Source organism: Hypanus sabinus, chromosome 8, assembly GCF_030144855.1.
Source record: "Hypanus sabinus isolate sHypSab1 chromosome 8, sHypSab1.hap1, whole genome shotgun sequence".
Classification (NCBI taxonomy): Eukaryota; Metazoa; Chordata; class Chondrichthyes; order Myliobatiformes; family Dasyatidae; genus Hypanus; species Hypanus sabinus.
In genome coordinates this window covers 160,497,890-160,522,296 of record NC_082713.1, presented here as the reverse complement: position 1 = coordinate 160,522,296, position 24,407 = coordinate 160,497,890, and the positions used below count along the sequence as shown (strand labels likewise).

The following is a 24,407-nucleotide window of genomic DNA, read 5'->3' as shown; positions in this document are numbered from 1 at the left end:
ACTTCAGCTGGCTCCACCACCAACAGCAGTCCAGCTACTCCAATCAACCAGCAGCTCACTGACGGAGTAGCCCTACAATGCCCGATGTTCTTGGAGTAAAATTGTCTTTGGATCATAAAAAACTAACTTTACAAAGAAAAGAGCAACTCTGGTTGGCTCCAGAGAGGCTGCTGCATCTGCACATGCTGCCACCTTACTGGAGGTAAAGTAAGTACATCACATGTAAAGACCTCCCAACCATTGAGCTCATCTATATGAAACGCTGTTGTAGTAAAGTAGGAAAGCAGCATCCATTATCGAAGATTCTCACCACCCAAGTCATGCAATTTTCTCACTGCTGCCATCAGGTAGAAGAGCCTCAGGACTTGCATCACCAGGTTCAAGAATAATAACTACCCTTCAACCCTCAGGCTTTTGAACAAAAGAGGAGAAATACACTCATCTACTGAGATGTTCCCACAATCAATGATCTCACTTTAAGAACTCTTTCATGTTATTTCATGTTCTCGTTATTTATTACTATTTAGTTATATTTGCATTTGCACAATTGTTGTCTTCTATGCTCTACTTGATCTTTCTTAGTTATTATTCTATAGGTTTGCTGAGCATGCCTGCAAGAAAAAGTCAAGTCACTTTTATTGTCATTTCGGCCATAACTGCTGGTACAGTACATAGTAAAAATGAGACAACGTTTTTCAGGACCATGGTGCTACATGAAACAGTATGAAAACTACACTGAACTACATAAAAACAACACAGAAAAAAAGAACTACACTAGACTACAGACCTACCCAGGACTGCATAAAGTGCACAAAACAGTCCAGGCATTACAATAAATAATACACAAGACAATAGGCATGGTAGAGGGCAGAAAGTTGTTGTCAGTCCAGGCTCTGGGTATTGAGGAATCTAATGGCTTGGGGGAAGAAACTGTTACCTAGTCTGGTCGTGAGAGCCCGAATGCTTCTGTGCCTTTTCACAATGGCAGGAGGGAGAAGAGAATCTTACGGTTGTATGTGGTGACATATATGTACTCTGATAATAACATTTACTATGAACTTTGAAATTATAGGATACATAACAAGATATAAAACAACTTCTGGACAAATTTGAATACTTTGCATCCTCTGCTTCAAAAATGTTTGACCCAACATCAGAACATTAACAGGGGTATTATTAAAAAACAACAAAAGCTTAACAGATCTAACTGAAATAAAATAACGTAAATACCTGGAAATTTTCTGGGGTCAATGTTATATTTTGTACAGGTATTTGAGACTCCAGCAGAAGAACAATGATTTGATACTGGGTAATCATTCCATTTGCTTGATGAGGCTTTCCCCATTCTATTTTCGCTGATTTGCTTCCAACTTCTGTTGCTTTTAAATCAAACACTTCTCCTGGAACTAAAAAGCCAGAGTCATTATTGCTGATAAAATATCGAGTGAAATTTGAGCCATATTACCTATTGTAAAAGTAATTTTGAAAATATGCACCATATGTTATCAAACTCCTGGTTAGTGCTATGACAGTTCATTTTGATTCTGTAGAGCATATCTGATTCAAGGATGGGGCACGGTACTTTGATGGGATGGAAGAGTTTGATTCCAAAGCCCAGATTCCCAATTCTTAGATCTTGGTCATACTCTAGGAAGATTAACCTCTATAAATGTCACGTGTCTCCATCGAGGTGACAGTAAAGTAAGTCCAATCTCCCACTCTTTATAGTATATATTGAGTTACTTAATATTGAGAAGAAATAAGCAAATAAAATGGTGCATTTCCTAGTGGTATAACGGATAAAAGTACAATTGTTTCATTCAACAAAATAAACCAAACTGCTTGGCGATTAATAACTATTCTGGAATTAATCAACTGATTTCCAGAAGACACCACAGATTGATACAATCTGCAGCAAAACTCGAGCTGCTGAAGGAATTCTGTGGGTCAGTCAGCATCTGTGGAGACAAAGAGACATCTCAGATCAACTCGCTGCATCAGGACTGACTTCCAGGATCCTGATCCTCCAGCTTGAGTGGGCAAAGAAGAAAACAGAATCAAACATGACAAAATCTGCAAGTCCCGGTGAAGGGTCTCAGTCCAAAATGTCGACCGTTTACTCTTTTCCATAGATGTTGCCTGGCCTGCTGAGTTCGTCCAGCATTTTGTGTGTGTTGGTTGAGTAGAATAGAATGCTTGCAAAGGTCCTGGTTCCCAGTTGGCACTTTGGGGGAAACAGATCGGCTGTAGTGCAGTGTACAGTTGAGTATTCCCCTGCCTCTGATTGAGGATGAGTATGCTGAAGCTACAACAGCTGCTAGGAATTGTGAAAATCAGAATCAGAATCAACTTTAATCGCCAAGTACCTGTGCACATACAAGGAATTTACTTCCGGCAGATTTGTCTCTCTGCTCATAACAATAATAATGATAAATATAAATGAAAATATAGATTATACATACAGGTAGTGCAATCCAAGTAATAGTTGCCGACAGTTAACCGGCAGTTAACTGTTCAGCAAAGTGACCGCAGTAGGGAAAAAACTTCTCCAGTGCCTATTAGTCTTAGTCTGGAGGGATCTGAAGCACCTACCAGATGGAAGCAGTTCAAACAGTCTGTGCGCAGGATGGAAGGAGTCCTTTATGATGTTCCCCGCCCTCTTCTTCAACCTGGAATAGTACAGGTCCACAATAGAGGGCAGAGAGGCTCCAATGATGCGCTCCGCACTGTGCGCTGTAGTCTGGTTCTATCCTGCTTGGTGGCGGCTCCAAACCACACAGTGATGGAGGTGCACAGGACAGACTCAATGACTGCAGTGTAGAACTGCAGCAGCAATTCCTGAGGCAGACCATATTTCCTCAAGAGCCGCAGGAAGTACATCCGCTGCTGGGCCTCAGTTACAATCAGCCTCTTCAGGGGAAGGACGTAACACAGGGGCAAATTTAGAACATGAGAAGATTACTATTGTGGTTTAGCTGATTTTGAGTAAATAGCAGCTGACACGTTGGAAGTGTGCCACTAACTCCATGGAAGTTTGGTGTTTCAGTTCCCCAGCTTCACAAATGCCTGAAGTTAATGATTCCCATCAGCTAATCAAACACATTTGAATAAATAATTTAAAGCCGGTTTCCAGTAATAATTAGAAAACAGCATATACTATTTTTTATTAAATAGCATTCAGATATTCCTTTATATGAGAATAGTATTTTTGTGTTAATGTAAGCTCTATAAACACTGCCATCTAATGGTGGCCAATCAGTCACATTTGTATTTTCACTCTCATTGGGATATTTCACAACAAAGCATCACACAGCGAAAAAATGGTTTCTGCTTGACAATTTCACAAATTACACGAGAGACTGGGAGACGGAAAAGCAGGGAAAAGAATTGCTGCCGTGGTTATCAGTTCACAACATATCAGGATTTTGTACTGTTTCCAAGCAGGAATTCTTAGACAGACATGGAAAACTACCACAGGCCAGTAACTGTAACTTGTGATGTAATAACGTGATGCTCAACTAGCAGTACATTTTCTTTTTTCCATAATCTGTAAAACCCTAGATCTTTAACTTTCAGTATAACATCTTGTCAGCTATAAGTCCCATCTTAGCTCTTTGTCAGGAGGATGAGGGTAGAGAGGACATCGTGGGTGTACTGTCTGATTGCGTCATCATATGGTACGGAAGCTGCCAGGCTTCAGAACGCAAGATTCTACAGAAGACAGTGAAAACGATCACTGGGGTCTCCTTCCCCATGATTTGTGACATTTACTGGGAACATAGTAGGTGAAGGATCCAAAGTATTGTTGAGGATCCCTACCACACATCCCCCAATCTCTTTGACCCACTACCATCAGGACGGAGGTACACGAGCACCAGGACTAGGACTGCCAGACTGGGAAGCAGCTTCTTTCCTCAGACTGTGAGACTAATGAATACACTGCCACCACCAGGGTCCCATCACAAGGACAGCGAGATGTTTATTGTACTGTTTACTCTTTAACTCCGCTGCATATTACATACATTTTAAATTATAGTTATTAACTTATTTGTGATAATATTTAGCTCTTGTGCTGTGTGTGATAAATTTGTGGATGCACTGTGGTCCAGAGGAATGTCGTTTTGTTGGGTTGTATGTATACCCCAGCTACACACACACACACGCGCACACACGCACACGCACCTATTTTGTGTGTGTGTGTGTGTGTACCTGTGACAATAGTAAACCAATTTATCAAAACTCAGTTTGATAATAGGAAAGCTTATATTTGACTCAATAATTAACTTGACCTTCACACCTAACCTGTCAAAAAGTGTACAAGTTACAAGATGAATACTGTTTCTGTGATTTGAAGTAGTTTTCCATGAGTTACCTTCTGATGCTGTTGTAACTTTGACGCTGTCCTTTGGTCCAGCTCCCACTACCGTCTCAGCGATGACAAACACTTCATATTCCGTAAATGGCAGCAGATTAGTAAAAGAATATGTCATTTCTCTGGTGTTGTTCTGAGATATTTGCCCTGAATGCAAAAAATAAATCATTTACATTTAATAGATCAACTTCTTTCTAACCAATTACGCAAAAATAAAGTTTCTATCTTTGTTACTTTCAATATGTTTTGAAAGTACAAATGATAGTTCAAAGTTCAAAATCATTTCATATCAAAGGATGCATACTCTATAAAATCTTGAGATTTGTCTCCTTCCAGGCAGAGATAAAACAAAGAAACCCAAAAGAACCCATTCAAAAGAAGAGACCATCAAATACCCACTGAGGAGAGAGAGAAAATATAGGTTGTAGAAACAGAAGTAAGCAAATAGCATTCAGAGAGAAAGTGAGTTCACAGACATAAAGCCCAGATCAGCTGGAGACAGCCTCACCAGCTTTCATCTCTAATCAAACACTACTCAATAAATTCAATGTGTCCTTTCTTCATATAGTCAATGCTCTTAATAACAACTGCATTGTAACATAAGTGACTGATTGTGTTTTCCCTCATGTTTCACCCAGTAAAGATGTTAAGTTATAGTTGGGCAACAATTCCCACTTCATTGAAGATAGTTTGCAGAACCATGCAGGTTTCATGGCCCCGCCACACCCCACAGGGATCCAGTGAAGTGAATCGAGGTCCAAGTGGAAACTCATCCCCAGGCACTATGTCCTGAGACTCTGCAGAACTCCTGTGATCACTTGCCAACTACCAAAAACTGTTTTCAAGTTTGTCTGAGACATATAGAAAATACTTTCAAGCAGCGAAGTAAAAGAAAATGCTTTTTTTAAATGAAAACAAATTAACTTTAAACATACGAGTGAATCTGCAGATGCTGGAAATAAATAAAAACACAAAATGCTGGCAGAACTCAGCAGGCCAGACAGCATCTATGGGAGGAGATAGTGACAATGTTTCGGGCTGAAACACTTCATCAGGAATGAAGTAACATGGGATGGTCGAGGGGGGATAAGAAGTGGGGGGAGGGATAAAGTAAAGAGCTAGGAAGTGATAGGTTGGAGGGAAATGGGCTAGGGGGAAGGTGGAGTATTGTGGGAAATAAAAGAGAAAGAAAGGTAGGGCTGGGGGGAGATTATAGTGACGGGGGAAAAAGAGAGAGAAAGAGAACCAGACTGAAATAATAGATAGGGATGGGGGTAAGGAGACCGTTTCGCCGAACACCGGCGCTCAGTCCTCCAGCAGTGGCGGGATCTCCCTGTGGCTGCACACTTCAGTTCCACAGACCACTCCCACTCCAATATGTCTGTCCATGGCCTCCTCTACCGTCAAGATGAGGCCACACACAGGTCGATGGAGCAATACCTTACCTCCCGCCTAGGTAGCCTCCTACCTGCCGGCATGAACATCCAACTCACTGACCTCCATTGATACCCCTGCCCCCGCCTTACCCCCATCCCTATCTATTATTTCAGTCTAGTTCTCTTTCTCCCCCTCACTATAATCTCCCCCCAGCCCTACCTTTCTTTCTCTTTTATTTCCCATAATTCTCCACCTTCCCCCTAGCCCATTTCCCTCCAACTTATCACTTCCTAGCTCTCTACTTTATCCCCCCCTCCCCCCACTTCTTATCCCCCCTCAACCATCCCATGTTACTTCACTCCTGATGGAGGGTTTCAGCCCGAAACATCGTCACTACCTCCTCCCATAGATGCTGTCTGGCCTGCTGAGTTCTGCCAGCATTTCGTGTTTTTATTAACTTTAAACATATTTCATTCTAACAAATAACTAGAAGCATTAAATAAATCAAAATAAACTAACACAAACAATCGTCTACATTTATTTTACAGGATTGGTGGTTACATTCAAAGAAACGGGAGTCTGAAGGATCGATGCAAGTGCAGATGGTGGGTGCCAGTCGCCTGACTTTTGACGGTTCTGGTACCAGACAGGGGAGAGCCTACCACTATGCTTGGGAGTGTTGCCCAGGTTGTCTGCATTTTGGATGTGGACTTGGACTATAGACTTTTTTCCCCAGACTTGTATTGTTTTATATATTCTCTGTTTTTTGCCCAATCTCCCTCGTTTTCTTGTGCGGGTAGGGGGATTTGGGGGTCAATGTGCCTGTTCCAGTTTGTTCTTTTTTTTGAGTGGGAGGAGGGATTGGGGGGGGGGGTGATATACCTGTTCTGTTCTGTTGGTATTTTTGTGCGGAAAGAGGGATTGTGGGGGTTGGGGTTTAGATGTCCGTTCCATTTTTATTTGTTTTTTTTGTACGGGGAGGGGATTTAGGGGTTGATGATTATGCTGCCTTTCTTTTCTTTCTTGGTTTCATAGCTACCTGGAGAAGAAGAATTTCAGAGTAGTATAGTTTGATCATAAATTAACCTTTGAACCATTTAGCCATCTGGCAAAAGGTGCCGAAGCATTCGGGCTCTCACGACCAGACTGTGCAACAGTTTCTTTCCTCAAGCCATCAGACTCCTTAATACCCAGAGTCTAGGCTAACATTATAATGTGTCCTCTACTGTGCCTACTGTCCTGTCTTTTAATTATTGTACTGCCCTGCACTGTTTTTGTGCACCTTATGTAGTCCTGTGCAGGTCCATAGTCTAGTGCAGTTTTTATGTTGTTTTATGTAGTCTAGTATAGCCTTGTGCTGTCTCACATAGTCTAGTATAGTTTTGTGTTGTTTCATGTAGCACCAGGTTCCTGGAGGAACGTTTTGTTTTTACTGTGTACTGTACCAGCAGTTTATGGTCGAAATAGCAATAAAAGCAACTTGAACTTGAACTTGATTTATAAACCAGCCATCCCTGATATATAGCTAAGGAGCCAACTCAAAGTATATGTTCTGGGCTCAATGTTAAGCCTAGCAGTGGAATGAATGCCAGAAGAACCAGCACCTGATCTCAAGTTCAACTTGGATGTCTATCTTTGACCATTCATGTGCTGAGCTATGAAGGGCTGATAGCCAGCAGACATGAAGCATACATCAGTCCAGTGGACACATAAAAGAACTTAGAAATAGATATTGGGGATGGTCCAGAGTTAAAATGGGAAATACTGAAAACAAATGGATAATTGAGAAAATAACTGGCACTGCCTAGGTACAACACTACAAAGGGAAAAGTGTGTCCATAGTCATTATTATTTACATCCATTGTGATTTTGTAAACAGTAAAATAAACACCACTTACCTAACGGACTGACTAGTTCAACTGTATAAAAGAGTCTTCCTGTTATTGTTAGTGGTGGATCCCAGCTAATCACAAATGATCTTGATGTAATCTTACTGACAATAATGTTCTGAGGTGGTTCTTCTGGAACTGCAAGCACACATTCAACACCTTTACTTCCAGTTTTTTTTTGTGTATATTGACTCATTAATGTACAAATAGACCAAAAGACCTGGACTAGAATTCTTTAATGTCTGCAGAGTCACATTAAATGGTGAGTGTTTCATCGAGGCCTTAAGCAATAACATTCTCTTGGACATAAAGTCTGAGGCACCGAGTCCTGCAGAACAGGCCTTGCACAATTTACAGGATCAAAGGCCTCTCTCAGCAAGCAAGTGCCTAGAGGCCTTAGAGAGAGCTTAAGGGTAAGGCATATATTTATATTTTGGCTTATTGAGTACTTACAGACCTTACTTACAAATAAAAGAATGGTGAAGTAATTAGTTTCAATTGCATTGTTAAACAATATACATTTTAACCTACATGAATTTGATATCCTTGTGTTTTTACTTTTAATTTTTCAGATGGAAAGGCATTGAGAAATATTCACATGTGTTGAGAAACATGTGATAGCCTTTTCAACTTTACTGGCTAGGAGAGCTATCTTGCTACACTAGAAAGAATCTAACCCACCTACTGTTTTCTATTGGCTCTCCTCCATTATGTCACATCTAAGCTTGGAGAAAATTAGAAGCCGGACATTTGATACATCTTTTAATTTTGAACAAGTCTGGTGACCCTTTATTCAATATTTTCACGTGATTTAATTTATTTATTTTTCTTTATTCTCTTTAGGGAAAATTCTTATCCGTGAAGGTTCGGAGATGACTGAAGGATTTTTTTTCTCTCTTTCTCTTTTTTTCTAATTTTATTCTCAAATGGACTGCCCAATCTTTCTTTTCCTTTCTTATTTTTTTTTGTTTTAGTTTAGTTAGTGGGGTTTTTTCCCTTTATCAAATAAAATTTCCAATGTTTTTTATGATTGTTATGAGGAGTTGTAGTTTTTCTGACTATATTGTATATATAACAGCGTAACATTTTACCTATCTGATTTTGACAATATATACATTCTGTTTTTTATTGCTGTTTAGATGTCTTTTGTAATATCTGTTTGCTAAACCTCTCCTCTGATTTGTATGTTCTTTATTGGAAAATCAATAAAAAGATTGAAAAATGAAAATGAAAAATATTCACAGTATCTGCAAAAGAGCCAGCTAAACTAGGGCCGTCATCTGGATGCCTGTTAATATTTTTAAATTTGGAGTATGGTAAGAGATATTAATCACCAGCAGGATGATTAGCTTTCTGTAGCATAGCCCCGAGTCCCAGACATATGATTTTGGCTTTAGAGTCCCATCCTTCACTATCAGCACCCTGCATCACCAGTCTCCTCCTCAACCTGTGGATCAACTCAGGCAAACCCTCAGTCCCACACTGACACTGAAGGCCCATGTATCCACCGTCTCCTGGAACCCAACAGCCTATTACACCCTCTCCATATCAGCCCTTACCAGCTTCATCTGGGCAATCCAAATAACCCCCAAGTCTTGAGCGGACCCACAATCATGGCCTCTCCAAATTTTTAGATGCAATCACTAATCCAAGAAGCATATCTCTATAGGTTGGAAGACCTGTTCAAGGTGCTACTGATGTTTGAAGCTACATACCTTTGACTGTAACAGTTATTTGTCAAGCTACTGCACAACCGTGCAGCAAACCGAGGCAGCTGGCAGGGCTATGCACAATAATTTCTAAATCATAGGTGGCATTACAACTACCATCTTGCCTTAATCAACTAAACTTTATAATAGTGTTTTCCAGCTTGTATTTTACTTTGTTCTCTTTTGTCCCACTTACGCTCAGTGGCCATTTTATTAGGTACAGAAACTAAACCCGACTGGTGTACTGCTGCTATTGGCCATTCACTTCAAGGTTTGCGTGTTGTGCATTCAGTGATGCTCTTCTGTACACTTCTGTTGTAATGTGTGGTTATTTGAGTACTGTTTCCTTCCTGTTAACTTGAACCAGTATGGCCATTCTCCTGACTTCAGTCATTAACAAGACATTTTCGCCCACATACTGCCATTCGCTAATTTCTTTTTGTTTCCCTGTAAACTCCAGAGATGGTTGTGCATGAAAAACCCAAGAGGTCAACATTTTCTGTGAGACTCAAACCAACCCATATGACACCAACAATAATTCCATAGTCAAAGTTACTCACATTTCTTCCCAATTCTGATGTTTACTATGAGCAATAGCTGAACCTCTTGACCGTGTCTGCATGCTTTTATGCATTGATTTGCTGACACATTAATTACTAATTAGATACTTGCATTAACAAGCAGGTGTACAGGTATAAAGTGCCCACTGAGTGCATTTTGTCCACCCTCTGCCTCTCTCTTTTCTACATCTATCATTGAACAGTAATATAACTTGGGCTTAAGATATTTCATTCATACATAAAGTGTTTAAACATTGCCATCTGTTTTTTAAAACTGTAATGAATGTACCAAGAAAAGCACATTTAAAATTCAAATTATTTATCAAAGACTTACTCCACTCAGGGGTTCTGAATAGAGCACTTGCAGTCTGCCCTTCCCCTTCCTTTGTGAACGCAGACACCTCACACAGGTAAGTGGTGTAGGGTTTCAGCTGATCCACCACAATGCTGGCAAACTCAGAATCCTCTTGTGTTAGATACCCTAATGTTGAAGATACATCGCTAGGAGTGGAAGATGAAATCAATGATCCAGGGGTAGTACTTGTTGGGCTGTCATCCTAGATAATAGAAATTACTGATTAATTATATTGAAACATACCTTGGTACTTAGAGCAATCAAAAAAGATAAAGATCTGCAGATGTAAGTAATTGAAAACTAAAAGAAAAATGGTTAGAAATTTATTTCGAAAGCCCTTATGAAAGATCATTAACCTGAAATGTTAATTTTGTTTCCTGACCTGCTGAATATTTCAAGCATTTTCTGTTTTTATCTTAATATTTAGAACTGTGATATTATAGGTTGCTAAAATAAAAACTGTGGAATGGAAACTATATGTTACATAAAGACAAGAACATTCAGGATGGGAAAATGCTCCTTCCCTCAGGCCATTAGGCTTCTGAAATCCCTGCCACATCACGTTTGAAGTGTCACTGGTTAACTTGTCTGAACCCTACAAAATTTAACTTACGCACTTTACTTTTGTCTATTTATGCATACTTCACTTCTAGATTTAATTCTTACTTTCCTATTGTGCTTTATATGTTGGTGATGTGCACTACTATGCTTCACACCCTGGTCTGGTGAAATATTGTCTCATTTGAATGTATGCATGTATATAGTTAAATGACAATAAACTTGACTTTGTATTTACTTTTTAAGCCCATTGGTGTAAAATCCTGATGCGAATGGCTTGAGTTGGAAATTCATCATCCATGTTCATACTAAATGCACAAAGCATTCTTTGCACCTTATACTCTGCCTCTGCAAGATATTTCAATATGGCTTTTTTAAATTTAGATCAGGGATTATAGTTTAAAGATGGATATGTTTGCATTCCATTCCTAGCACTATTTGTCAAGTGAGAATGCAAATTTCAAATGTTATGATCCCAGCCCCTCTTTTGTGAGAATCGCAAGAGCACCCGTTGGGGGGGGGGGGTCAGTAGACCCAGGAAGTGAGAGAGAGAGAAACGTGAAAAATTGCACGTCCCACCAGGGATACAGAATAAGATGCCAACAACTATTGTCTCATGGAGACCACATGAAAAGCCCTCGGGCAAGGTGGGCTGGTTGAGAGAGAGATTGCATCATCCCAACCTGATTGACACCTGCGGCCCCGTGAGGAAGTATAAAGGAGAGTCTCAGGGGGACAGCCCCTCAGACGCACCCAGAAGACATGAGAGAGTGATCCCGCAGCAGCGGGAAGCCATTCTGAAGGAAGCCGCGTGCGTTAGATTCCGGGATTGGAATTTGTGGCTGGAATCACAGAAAACCGCTTTTAACTAACGTCGGGGAGAGGAAACCAACGCTCCCCCGATTTCACGGAAGATTCATCAAGACTCGGCAAGTTCTTTCTCTTCTTCCCCCAGTCTCTCTCTCTCGGTCGCCCCACGCAAAACCCAGCGATTTTCAAAGGGCTGAGGCCTGCAGACTTTCAGAGTGACTTTTATATTTCCAACGGACAATCTATTAACCCCTAGACACCAGCAGAGCTCACTTCTTAATGATGATTATCACTATACCCGCGCTTTAGATTGAATGTTGACAATGTGCACTATCTGAATGTATGTATTAACCCTACTTTTGTGTCCCTTTACGAATAAAACGTTTGAAAATAGTGACATCAGACTTCAACGGATCTCTCTATCTTTGCTGGTAAGTTCTCCAGTTACGGGATACGTAACACAAAGTAACATTAAAAGTAAAATCTGGGATATTAGTGTGGAAAAATAAATGATTCTTATAGAACACAGGCTAATGAAAGTTATTCATTACTCATTAACTCAGAAGAGTTTTGTATATAATCCATTCTGCATACTGGTATATAAAAGCAAATTCACCAATATTCTATGTTTCCTTAATATAAAGAAAGATGCCACTCTGGTCCATTGAGTCTCTGTCAGCTCACAGACCAATCCGATTCACATGCTGATGTTGCCGGCTACCTCTGCATCCCACTTGCCCATCAAATCTCTCCCAGGTTCTATCTCTTACCCGTGCATCAGGCATGATTTACAGTGGCCGATTGAGCTTCCAACCAGTACTTTTTTTGGCGATGCAGGAAAAAAAAGAGCAGCCAGGTTAAACCCACATGATCAGAAAGGGCAAGACAAGGGTAAGACATGAACCAATCCTCATAGTGGGATCAGAAGTGGAGAGATTGAGCAATTTCAAGTTCCTGGTGCCAATATCTCTGAGGATCTAACCTGGTCCCAAAATATTGATGCAGTTATAATGAAGACAAGACAGTGGCAATACTTCATTAATAGTCTGAAGAGATTTGGTTTATCAACTAAAACACATAAAACTTCTGCAGATGTACCATGGAGATCATTCTGACTGGCTGCATGCCTGCCTGGTAGGATGGGGTTGGGGGAAGGGGTTGCTACTGCATAGGATCAAAAGATGCTACAGAAAGTTGTAAAATTAGTTTGCTCCATCATCGGTACAGCCCTTCGCAGTATCCAAGACATCTTCAAGAAGTGGTGCCTCAGTAAGGCGACGTCCATTTTTACAGATTCCCCCATCACCCAGGACATGTCCTCTTCTCTTTGTTACCATTAGGAAGGAGGTACAGATGCCTGAAGGCACACACTCAGCAATTCAGGATCGGCTTCTTCTCTTCTGCCATCCAATTTCTAAATGGATATTGAATTCATGAGCACTACCTCACTTTCTAATTATTTCAGTTTTAGCTCTATATTTAACTATTTAATATACATACATATATTTGCTGTAATTGATTTATTTATATATTTTTTCTATATTTGCTGTGCATTGTGTTGAACTGCTGCTGCTAAGTTAACAAATTTCATGACATATGCCGAGGATATTAAACCTGATTCTGATTCTGACTTGGAAAAATATGCAAAACTTAATGCAGACAGCATCAAAAGTACGGATTGAATCTGGATCATTGGAATTGTGAGGTAACTGCTAAATGAGGTGCCACCAAATCACAGTATAGGTGGATTAATAATTAGTGCAAAAAGCTGGTAAAATTATAACATTTGACCTGTGGTCAGCAAAAAGCAGCAGGAAAGCTGTAGTTAAATCAATTGAAAAGGTAATTTAGACGCAACAAGGTGGGATCTCAGAGCCATGAACTATATCTTAGATGCACCACCAGTTACCACTGTCCTTCAGTAGCTGTTCAGGAAGGTTGTAAGCTGGAACACATGTGAATGGATCTTTGAAAGTTTATGAATAAAGTATCTCATCAAGAAAAAAGGTACTGAAGAGAGTTGGGTGGTGGGGTCTCTACCAAAGAAGATGTAAGGCACTTCTTCCCTCTGCTAGTCTGCAGGTCACGCCTGGGAAAGGTGTAGCACCTGCTCAGCCTCCTGATCAGGGTCACATGAAACCATGGGAGCAGGTGGTGGATGGCCATATGAGCAGCTGGTGCACATCACAAGTCCTGGTTATGTGACCTCTGTCACCAGGCAGACAATCTCTGAGGAGTATTGATAATGGCTGGGGTCAGCCATCTTGTAAAGACACTGCCCAGAAGAAGGCAATGGCAAACCAGTTCTGTAGAAAAATATGTCAAGAACATTCATGGTTATGAAAAGACCATGATTGCTCACGGCATAGGACATGGGAGATAACAAGCAAACAAACTAACCCACCTGGACAAAAAAGACACATACGTTTGGATGCTGCTCATAGACTTCAGTTCAGCATTCAACACAATCATCCCTCAGAAACTGATTGGAAAGCTGAGCCTACTGGGCCTGAACACCTCCCTCTGCAACTGGATCTTAGACTTCCTGACTGGGAGACCTCAGTCAGTCCGGATCGGGAGCAGCATCTCCAACACCATCACACTGAGCACGGGGGCTCCCCAGGGCTGTGTGCTCAGTCCACTGCTGTTCACTCTGCTGACCCACGACTGCTGCAACACACAGCTCGAATCACATCATCAAGTTCGCCGATGACACAACCGTGGTGGGTCTCATCGGCAAGAATGACGAGTCAGCTTACAGAGAGGAGGTGCAGCAGCTAATGGGCTGGTGCAGAGCCAACAACCTGTCTCTTAACGTGAACAAAACAAAAGAGATGGTTGTTGACTTCAGGAGGGCTCGGAGCAACCACTCCCCATTGAACACAGACGGCTCCTCGGTAGAGATCGTAAACAGCACCAAATTTCTTGGTGTACACCTGGCGGAGAATCTCACCTGGCCCCTCAACACCAGCTCCATAGCAAAGAAAGCCCAGCAGCGTCTCTACTTTCTGCGAAGGCTGAGGAAAGTCCATCTCCCACCCCCCATCCACATCACATTCTACAGGGGTTGTATTGAGAGCATCCTGAGCAGCTGCATCACTGCCTGGTACAAAAATTGTACCATCTTGGATCACAAGACCCTGCAGCAGATAGTGAGGTCAGCTGAGAAGATCATTGGGGTCTCTCTTCCAGCCATCACAGACATTTACACTACACGCTGCATCCGCAAAGGAAACAGCATTATGAAGGACCCCACGCACCCCTCATACAATCTCTTCTCCCTCCTGCCATCTGGGAAAAGACTCCGAAGCATTCCGGCTCTCACGACCAGACTGTGTAACAGTTTCTTCCCCCAAGCTATCACACTCCTCAATACCCGAAGCCTGGACTGATACCTTGCCCTTCTGTCCTGTTTATTATTTATTGTAAATGCCTGCACATTTTTGTGCACTTTATGGAGTCCTGGGTAGGTCTGTAGTCTAGTGGAGCTTTCTCTGTGTTGTGTTTTTTTATTATGTAGTTCTGTCTAGTTTTTTGTACTGTGCCATGTAACACCATGGTCCTGAAAAAACATTGTCTCATTTTTACTATGCTCTGTACCAGCAGTTATGGTCGAAATGACAATAAAAGTGTCTTGGCGACTTGATTTAAGGAAAGACAGGAAAATGGATCTAATGCACTTGAACAATTCAGTGGAAGATAGAGATTAATCAGGGAAGGTAAACCATTAAATACATTGCGTTCATTCAGAGGAGTGATCAATAGATTTCTAATTAAAAAGTGAATAAAGGGATATGGGAACATTGCAGTAGCATGGCATTGAGTTAAAAGATCAGTCAAGATTTTTTAAATGTTGAACAAGCACACAAGGCTAAATAGCTTACTCCTGCTCTCATTTCTTATATTTTGATGACGCATAGATAGAATGGTCTAAAATTATTTCTTCCACATTTTTAACGTGCAGAGTAAATAGTTTTGACACACAGATATTAGCAACTGACGACAGATTGTCAAGCTGCATTTTCCACATTATCAAATTCCTGAACAACTAGCTTGCTCTAAGCTGTCACAGGAACAGATTTGCAGGTGAACGGAGAAATTACTTCAAAATCCTCCCTTATACGGGAATTCTTGGCCTGTAGTCATTCAAAATTGAGAAATATAACTGGGAACAGACAAAATTTCACAAGTTTCTATGACAGGAGCATGAAAGGCTACCACAGACAGTAGGAAGAATACACCACAAATTAATGAGGACTTCCACCTGCTCCCATTAACCACTTGCCCCTCTATCAGACCCTACAGAAGCCTCCAGTCTCCTTAGAACTCAAAGTATTGGAGGGGAAGCAAGGCATCATTTTCTTAAGGCAAGGCTAACTACATGGAGCTTAGATGCAATGTCAAAGTCAAGCTTACACCTACTTACAGTCATTATAATTCATCTATAAAATATTAAGACAAAAGACATTTCAAACTAATTATATTCAAAATGTGAAAAATGCAAAATACATATTTAATGTTCATTAATTTGACATTAATAGTCATATCAAATAATATGCATTACTGAAATAAACACACAACTTTAGCCTTAAGAATATTAAAAAAAGCTCCTGATTCTTTTCACTTACCTCACATTCTAATAATGTGTGTGGAAAAAGTGCTTCTGCATTCACTGATATGTTCTTTGATATTTGTCCAGTCCTTACAGACTTTATAATTATGCTGAATTGTGTAATTTTCCCATTTGGCCGTTTAGGTAGAATCCATGTCACATTGGCAGCCGTGTGGTTGACTGCTGTTGCAGTAAGAGCCAAAACTGGGCCAGGAGCTGGGAAGCACAAGTTTGAAAGTAAAAAGGTAATGGTCTGTGAACAATTATCCCCAAGCAGTAGATGTATGAAAAGATTTAATGTATACATCCAGTTGAAACATACAGATATCATCATTAAAAAATTGCATTTAAAATATGTATAATGTGACATGGAGTGGCGGGGTGGAGATACATCTCTACTGAAGGGCGGGTAAGGCACTTCTTCCCATCGCTGGGTCACCCTTGGTCAAGGTGTAGCACCTGCTTAGTCCCCGATTAGGGTCACGTGAAGCCAAGGGAGCAGGTGGTGGATGGTCATATGAGCAGCTGGTGCATATCAAAAGTCCTGGTTATGCCACCATTGATGCCAAGCAGTTAATCTCTGAGGAGTATTGATAATGGCTGGTGTCACCCATCTTGTAAAGACACTGCTCAGCAGAAGGCAACGGAAAACTCTTTTGTAGAAAAATTTGCCAAGCACAATCATGGTCATGGAAAAACTATGATCGCCCACGTCATGGCACATAATGAACAAATAATGTGAAATTATAACACAATTCTGCACTTATTTTAAATTTGGACACTACCCTGTGTATTTTTGGCAAGTGAAGAACAGACTGCCTGTTCACGCTACTGAGCAGCTTATAGCAAAGCTCACAGTCTACCATCTATAATGAGTAAGCGGTCTTGGCTGTTAATCTGGCAATTAGCAAATGAGGCTGTCAATGGGAAACAATTTGATCATTCCCAGCAACATAACATAAATGAATAAAGTATAATTTCAAATGAGAACAGGGAAATCCAGGAGTTCACAAATAGGAATCTTTAAGAATAGATGTTTTAAAAAGTTTTTAAAATATATTAACAAGAATGCAAGAAAGAGAAATTCTGAGATCTGCTCAATCAAGATTCCATTTTTGAGGGAAATGCCCTTGACTCCATCCCACAGAACACTATCCTCTTCAATAGCCAAGCTGGAGGTTAAAAAGGCTGAAAAACAATGTATTTGATGAAAACAAAATCCTCGCTACACTATTAGGACCAGATAGGACTATTAGGAGCAGATAGGATTATTAGGACCAGATAGAAAGGTACTTTTGACCTCCTGTCCTTCATCTAGATCGGGGGTCGGCAACCTGCGGCTCCCGAGCCATTTGTGGCTCTTTCACCTCTGTGCTGCGGCTCCCTGTGGCTTTGGGAAATAATTGGTCAGTATTTAATTAAAATGTATTTTATGTTAGTTTGTTAGCTTTTGAAATGTAATTCTAAATTTGAAGATTATGGTGATCTTGTACAATGTAAGTGTGGTGACACATTTTCTGACACATCCGAAACGGCTCTCAATTAGCCAGCATTCCGGCTAAGGGAGATTGCCTACGGGGGTTTGTGAGTACGTGTCTTTTGCAGCATCTGCGTCCATGGGGGCTGGGTTAAGGGAGGCTTAGAAGCAAGGCTGTTTAGTTCGAATAAAGTTATTCGACTGCAGTTTACTGACTGCCTGAACACACCGCTGCAACGTGTTTATCGCTATTAATATATGTCACCACTGCCAATACCTGACACCCGCCAGTGCGCGATTTCTTTAATTTTTCGATCCAAGGTAAGCCAACTATGGAGAATTCTAAAAAAAGAAAAGTGACTGAAGAAAACAGAACGTTTAATGATACGTGGACAGATTCATTTGCTTTCACTGTTGACGAGACTGGTTTACCGGTATGCTTAATATGCAATGAGAAACTAGCAAACAACAAAAAGTCAAATGTCGCAAGGCATTTCCAGAGTAAACACGCAGCCTTTGCTCAAAAATATCCGGATGGAGATGAGAGAAAAAAAGCCGTTTCGGAACTGATGCGGAAGGTTGATCTGAGCAAAAATCATTTCCAGAAATGGATGAAGTCAGGAAAATCAACGACATACGCCAGTTATATTGCCGCTCAGGAAATAGTCAGGCACGGGAAGCAGTTTACAGATGGTGAATATATAAAAGAATCTTTCATTAAGATTTCAGAACATCTATTCACGGACTTTAAAAACAAGAGTGAAATTGTGCAGAAAATCAGGGATATGCCCCTCTCTGCAAAGACTGTCAAAGACAGAACCATAAAAATGGCAGAAGACATCACAAGACAGCAAATTAAAGACATCAATTCAGCTGTGGCCTACTCGATTGCCTGTGACGAGTCTAAAGACAAAGGCGATATTGAACAAATAGCGTTGTTCTGCCGGTATGTAAACTCTGCCGGGCCACAGGAAGAACTGATTGAGTTGATACCTCTAAAAGACCAAACACGGGGGGAGGACATCTGTGAGGCTGTCTTGAATTGTTTAAGAGCCAAAGGAATAAAGACCACCCATCTGGTGTCAGTAGCTACTGATGGGGCTCCGAATATGACGGGAACGCACAAGGGATTTGTGGCTTTACTGCAGAAGTCGCTGGACAGAAAGCTGCTGACTTTTCACTGCATCTTGCACCAAGAGGCACTGTGCGCTCAAACATTTCCTCCGGAATGCACAGAAGTAATGGATGTTGTCATTCAGATTGTCAATAAAATAATGGCAAAAAGTTTAAATCACCGTCAATTCCGTTTGTTACTGGACGAGATGGAAAGCGCATATTCTGATCTCCTGCTGCACAACAAAGTCCGGTGGCTGTCCAAAGGGGAGGTGCTGAAACGCTTTGTCGCGTGTCTGGAAGAAGTGAAAACTTTCCTGGGCAGCAAAGGGCTCACCTTTCCTGAGCTGGAACAGCCAGAGTGGCTGGAAAAGCTACACTTCATGGTAGACATGACAGCGCACCTGAACACGCTGAACACAGCTCTTCAGGGGAAAGGACGTACAGCCCTGCACATGTTGGAGGATGTTTTGGCATTCGAGCGCAAGTTGACAGTGCTTGCCAGAGATTTACAGAAAGGCACTTTGTCTCACTTCCCCAATTTGAGAGAGTTCAAACAAGGTCACGACATGATAATTTCGGAGTATTTACATTCTGCAATCATCGCAATGCAAACATCGTTTGGGAAACGCTTCTGTGAGTTCAGAGAGGAAAAAAACACATTATCCTTCCCGGTCACTCCCTTAAGCATCGATCCTTCCCTACTGAATACGACTGCATTGGCAGGTGTGAGTCAACCTGATCTTGAGATGGAACTGGCCGACATAGCCGACAAAGACATATGGGTGTCCAAGTTTAGACGCTTGACAGCAGACCTTGAAGATGTTGCCCGTCAGAAGGCCGTTCTTGCTCAGAAACACAAATGGAGTGATATTGAAAACCTCACAGATGACAGCTTGCGATCCTGTGTAAAGATGAAGGTGACATCATACAGCCCTGATGTGCAGACGCTGTGCGCTGAGGTCCAGGAGCAGAAATCCCATTAACCAAGTATGATAAATATTTTAATTGCCTATTATTTTACTTATATTCATATTTTTTCATTGTTCAGTGAAATAGTCCTTTCATTTTTCAGGATGACAGCTGGCTGACGTTATTTTTGGTTTGCTGCTGGCGGAAAATTTAAGTTCGGCGTTTTTCATAAATACAAGAAGGACTCAAATAGACATTGAATATTTTACTTAAAAGTAACTTTCAACCCAACGTCTTTTTTTCGGAGTTCAAAATGTTTTTGTTGCATGCAGAAATGTAATTTCGTTTTCTCTGCAGGAGTTCATCAATTTCATAAATGCAACACATTATAGTTTGTTTATACATAGCATAAAGGCAAAAAAAACGTTGTATGCAGTGTTATTTCATTTTAAATGTCAAACGGGTTTTGCGGCTCCCAGTGTTTTCTTTTCTGTGGGAAACGGGTCCAAGTGGCTCTTTCAGTGGTAAAGGTTGCTGACCCCTGATCTAGATAGAGCAGAATATGCTAGCAAATTTCTTACTAGAAATCCATAGAGTGAAATTCAGTATGTAATACTGCGCATTTCCACTGAGAGGTTTGCTGTCACATTCCATTCAATCCGCATCTTATCTACTCCGGAAAGTCAATGCATCTATGGCATTAAGGATCTAATGATCCTTAACCAGTTACAATGGGGAAGCCCTACTATCTGCAAATCTACCGCTGAAATACTAAAACCAGCACTGCATTCCCATCTCCAATATAGCAAGAGACAACGTGAACATTATCACAGTCTGAGCAGATGCAACATCCTCAGCAAGACATGTGAATCCGTTGTCTATAATGAAGAAGAGTTGGGTAGGCACTGAGCATCTCAGGGGCTCTGGGAAGCCAACAGCACATAGCAGTCCCATCTGTGCAGAATCTGTGGGCCCTCATATATGCATTAGAACACATAGAACTAGGCATGAAAACAGTAAGTTTGGCAGACAGAAAAGTAGAAGAATGAAAAGAATAGAAGCACCAGAAAACTTTGGTAAAGTTTTACACACTTGGAGTATTTTCCAAGAACCACACCTTAGAGTAGGGACTCTCAATCTAAGCTCCACGGACCTCTTGCTTAATAGTACTGATCCGTGGCATAAAAGAGGTTTAGAATCCCTCTCTTAGAGGGAAGATAAAACCTTATCAATAAGATAGAGAAGATTTACTCAGATTATTTAAGAGAAGAAGAACCTTATTTACTTGGAGAGACCAGAGGAGCATTCCTTTATAAGAGAGGTTAAGATTTTAGGTTTTTTTTTTAAGGTTTAAGGTTAAGTTCAAATTAATGAAACATTTTGGAGAAGCAAATACAAACAAGCTACTTCCATTAACAGTAGGATTAGAAGTTCCTAAATCTACGAACATTCACAAATCATGGAAGGTAATGTGAAACTGCTTATTATGCAGTGAGCAGATTTAATAGTAACTCTCTAAAGGAAATTGGAGATAAATTTGAAAAGGAAGGATTTGCAAGGCTACAAGTAGAGTTGCTAAGGAGAGCACAGCTGAGACAGCGGGCTTGTCACTGGGAGCTAGGAAAGATCCAAGGTTCAATTGATTTAAGTGCTGGGCTGAAGTTGAAAGGTTGGGTACAGGCTGAATCGAGGTGATGGGGTCCAAGCCCCAGAGCATATTGAAGCGACAGAACCCCCAATGGTTGAACAATGATTTAAGTGCTAGGCCAGGGTGGTGGGGCCAGAGGTGAAGGACGGGCCAGTTCAGCTCACTGCTCCATGACAACAGAAACTGTTCTACATAATTCTCAAACCTTGTCATTAAGTTGTGTTCACCTTAAGAGAAAGTATCTGACATCTGACATAATGACATCGGCATAAGGTGACTTGGTTTATTCATAATGGAAGTAAAGGGCTTTGTTAATCACATAAAACGACTCTCACATGATTTAGTCATAAACTCCTACATTAGTGACCCTGACGCTCTGGGACGATTCCAGTGTTACTCAATGACGCGTTGGCCAACACAGTCACTTTGAAGCTGCTGGAAATTTGGGAGCAGCATGTTACTGTGTGGTTTGCAAAAGCAGGAGCCCAGTTCACACTGCGAGAAATCACCATGCAAAATACAAAATTTTACTAAGTCATCGCATTGCTAAGCAGTTTCACTGTACCCAAAGTGGTCAGTCTACCAGAAGACCTGCCTGCATGTGATCAATACCAGGGGTGATTGGTAAGTTTGTGGCCTAAGGTAGAAGGAGTCAATTTTAGAAAACCTAGCACAATTATTTTTCAACATAGTCCCCTCCTACATTTACACACTTAGTCCAGCGGTCGTGGAGCATACGGATCCCTTCTTTGTAGAAGTCGGCATCTGGGACCTCCAGAAGTGGTCCACAGAGGGGTGATTGATAAGTTTGTGGCCTAAGGTAGAAGGAGATGAGTTATACAATTCTCATTACATGCACATGCAGTTCAACTCTGTGATTATGCAGAAAGTTTGAAGTTAATAGCTCATCTCCTTCTACCTTAGGCCACGATCTTATCGATCGCTCTTCATATGTCACTCTGAAAACTCAACTATAACAGACTATTGGACTCTCGGTGCCCACCCTGGGTGTTGCTAGGCTTTCAGAATTATAGGACCACATGCTATCTTTTCTGGGCAATTGTCATTCTTGTTTGATTTTAAAAGCTCTTGATGCAACAATTGCACGATCAACTTTTCACGGCACTCACTAATACATCCACAAAAGACTGCAGAGTGCTTGCTAAAATGGCCAATAGTCTATGCTCAGCAAGGCAGAGGTATGTTGGTCCTCTTCCTTGCTCTTTTTCAATAAGCCCTGTCAGCAGAGCCTCAAGCAGATTCACACCCATGTCTCCAAAGCAAACAAAACTGAGTCTATGTTTACACCACGCACGTTTCAGCATGAATGCCAAGACTGGCACACAGCTCCAAAATACCAGCGCATCCGGACATCAGAGGTCTGTGAATGCCGTGGGGTCCGGCTGCCAGGGTCACCTACTGGTCACTATGGCCACCTCTTCTGGGCAATGCTTCCTGGTATCACGGGCTCTCAAGTGAGTGTGCTGCCAGTATCGCCCATTGATGTTAAGGCAGAGAGTGACAGAGCCTCACTGGAGGCTGCCAAAGGATCTGGACTAATGGAACAAAAACGCATGACACTCTGCTGAAGTGGACAATGGTACACATGGGACTTTGTCTAGGTAAAGTTGCATTGGGCTGATTATTTGCCCTGCTAAATGCCAGTTTGGGTTGTCTACTATTGACTTTCTTCCCACTGCATCTCTGCAGAAATGCAACACCACCCCCCCACACCCCCGCAATCAAATGTCGTCACTATTATGGACTTGCCACTCCCCCACACTACCGAAGCACCGCAAGAGTTCTTAGGTATGGTGAATTACTAACATTGTTTCATTCTGTGAGCTGCTGACCTTATGCTTCCCTTGCTTAGTGCCCTTAAAGACAGTGCCCCAAATCGCATGCTTGAGTGGGCAGCAGACATGAACAGTGTATTTGACAACATCAAAGAGGCTCTCGAGAACACAACCCTACTGGTGCACCCACTCCGCAGCGCACCCACAGCCGTCACTACTGACGCCTCGGTCTTTGCTGTGGGTGCTGCACATGAACAGTTGGCTGGAGGAATGTGGCAGCCGCTCACCTGCTTTAGCCGGCAGCTCTGCCCACCCACCGCATGTCTGACCGCGAGCTCTTTGGTCTCTATCTGGCCATCCGCCATTTTTGTTTTCTACTGGAGGGGCGCCATTTCATAGCGTCTGTTGACCACAAATCCCTCGTGCATCTGATGGCCAAAGTGTCAGACCCTTTGTCTACATGGCAGCAACATCAGCCGGCCCATATTTCAGAATTCTGCATGTTTTGTGTATCAATTGGCAAAAATTAACCTTCATGTTTGGGCACCATTAGCAACTTTTGCAGTCCGAGCAAGTTTGAACTTATATTCACATCAGACCTCTGGGCCACAATGGCACAGAACCTCAGCGTTGAATTGCCTCATACCACGGCGTATCACCTGCAGTCCAATGGCCTCTGTGATTGGATTCACTCCTCCTTAAAGGCTGCTCTGAGGGCCTCCCTGATGGATGGATGTTAACATAATCATCTCCTGTGAGTCTAAGAATGGCTCCAAAAGCCCTCTGCAGCTGAGCTGGTGTATGGGCAGCTGCTATGGGTGCCAGGTGATTTTATTCTGAATGCCACAACTGCCTGGTTGGCCTCTCAACAGTGTTCCACCTCTTCAGTAAGCTCAGTTCTTTTACACTTATTCCTACCTCCCAGCACTCTTGGGTTCCAGTTGACCAACGCTCCACCCCTTTGTTCTTGTCTACCATGATGCACATAAGCATCCCACTAAGGCCCCTTACGACGGCCCATTCTGTATTTTGAAATGGAGCGAGAAAACTGCCATTGTAGACAGGAAGGGTAAACCTGACTGTATTGCTGTAGATCACCTTAAACAAGCCTAACAAGACCTGGATGGTTCCACAACCATAACCCCTGTATCAAGACTAGACTGTGTACATGTCAGCACACTCCTGGATGAACCAGAGGCACCAGCTATTACTCCATCCA

At 41.7% G+C, this 24,407-nt stretch overlaps 1 protein-coding gene across 5 annotated transcripts in view; it reads right to left on the bottom strand.

Annotated features, from left to right (window-relative positions):
- Positions 1–24,407, bottom strand: part of ptprq (protein tyrosine phosphatase receptor type Q) — a 171,284-nt gene that overhangs the window by 89,572 nt on the left and 57,305 nt on the right. For all 5 annotated transcript variants that reach the window (XM_059978394.1, XM_059978390.1, XM_059978391.1 and 2 more), the window contains exons 22-26: positions 16,259–16,458; positions 10,242–10,464; positions 7,648–7,776; positions 4,373–4,519; positions 1,231–1,406 (exon numbers count right to left, since the gene is read on the bottom strand). In XM_059978394.1, coding sequence (XP_059834377.1) covers positions 1,231–1,406; positions 4,373–4,519; positions 7,648–7,776; positions 10,242–10,464; positions 16,259–16,458 — 875 coding nt within the window. The remainder of the gene's footprint in view (positions 1–1,230; positions 1,407–4,372; positions 4,520–7,647; positions 7,777–10,241; positions 10,465–16,258; positions 16,459–24,407) is intronic.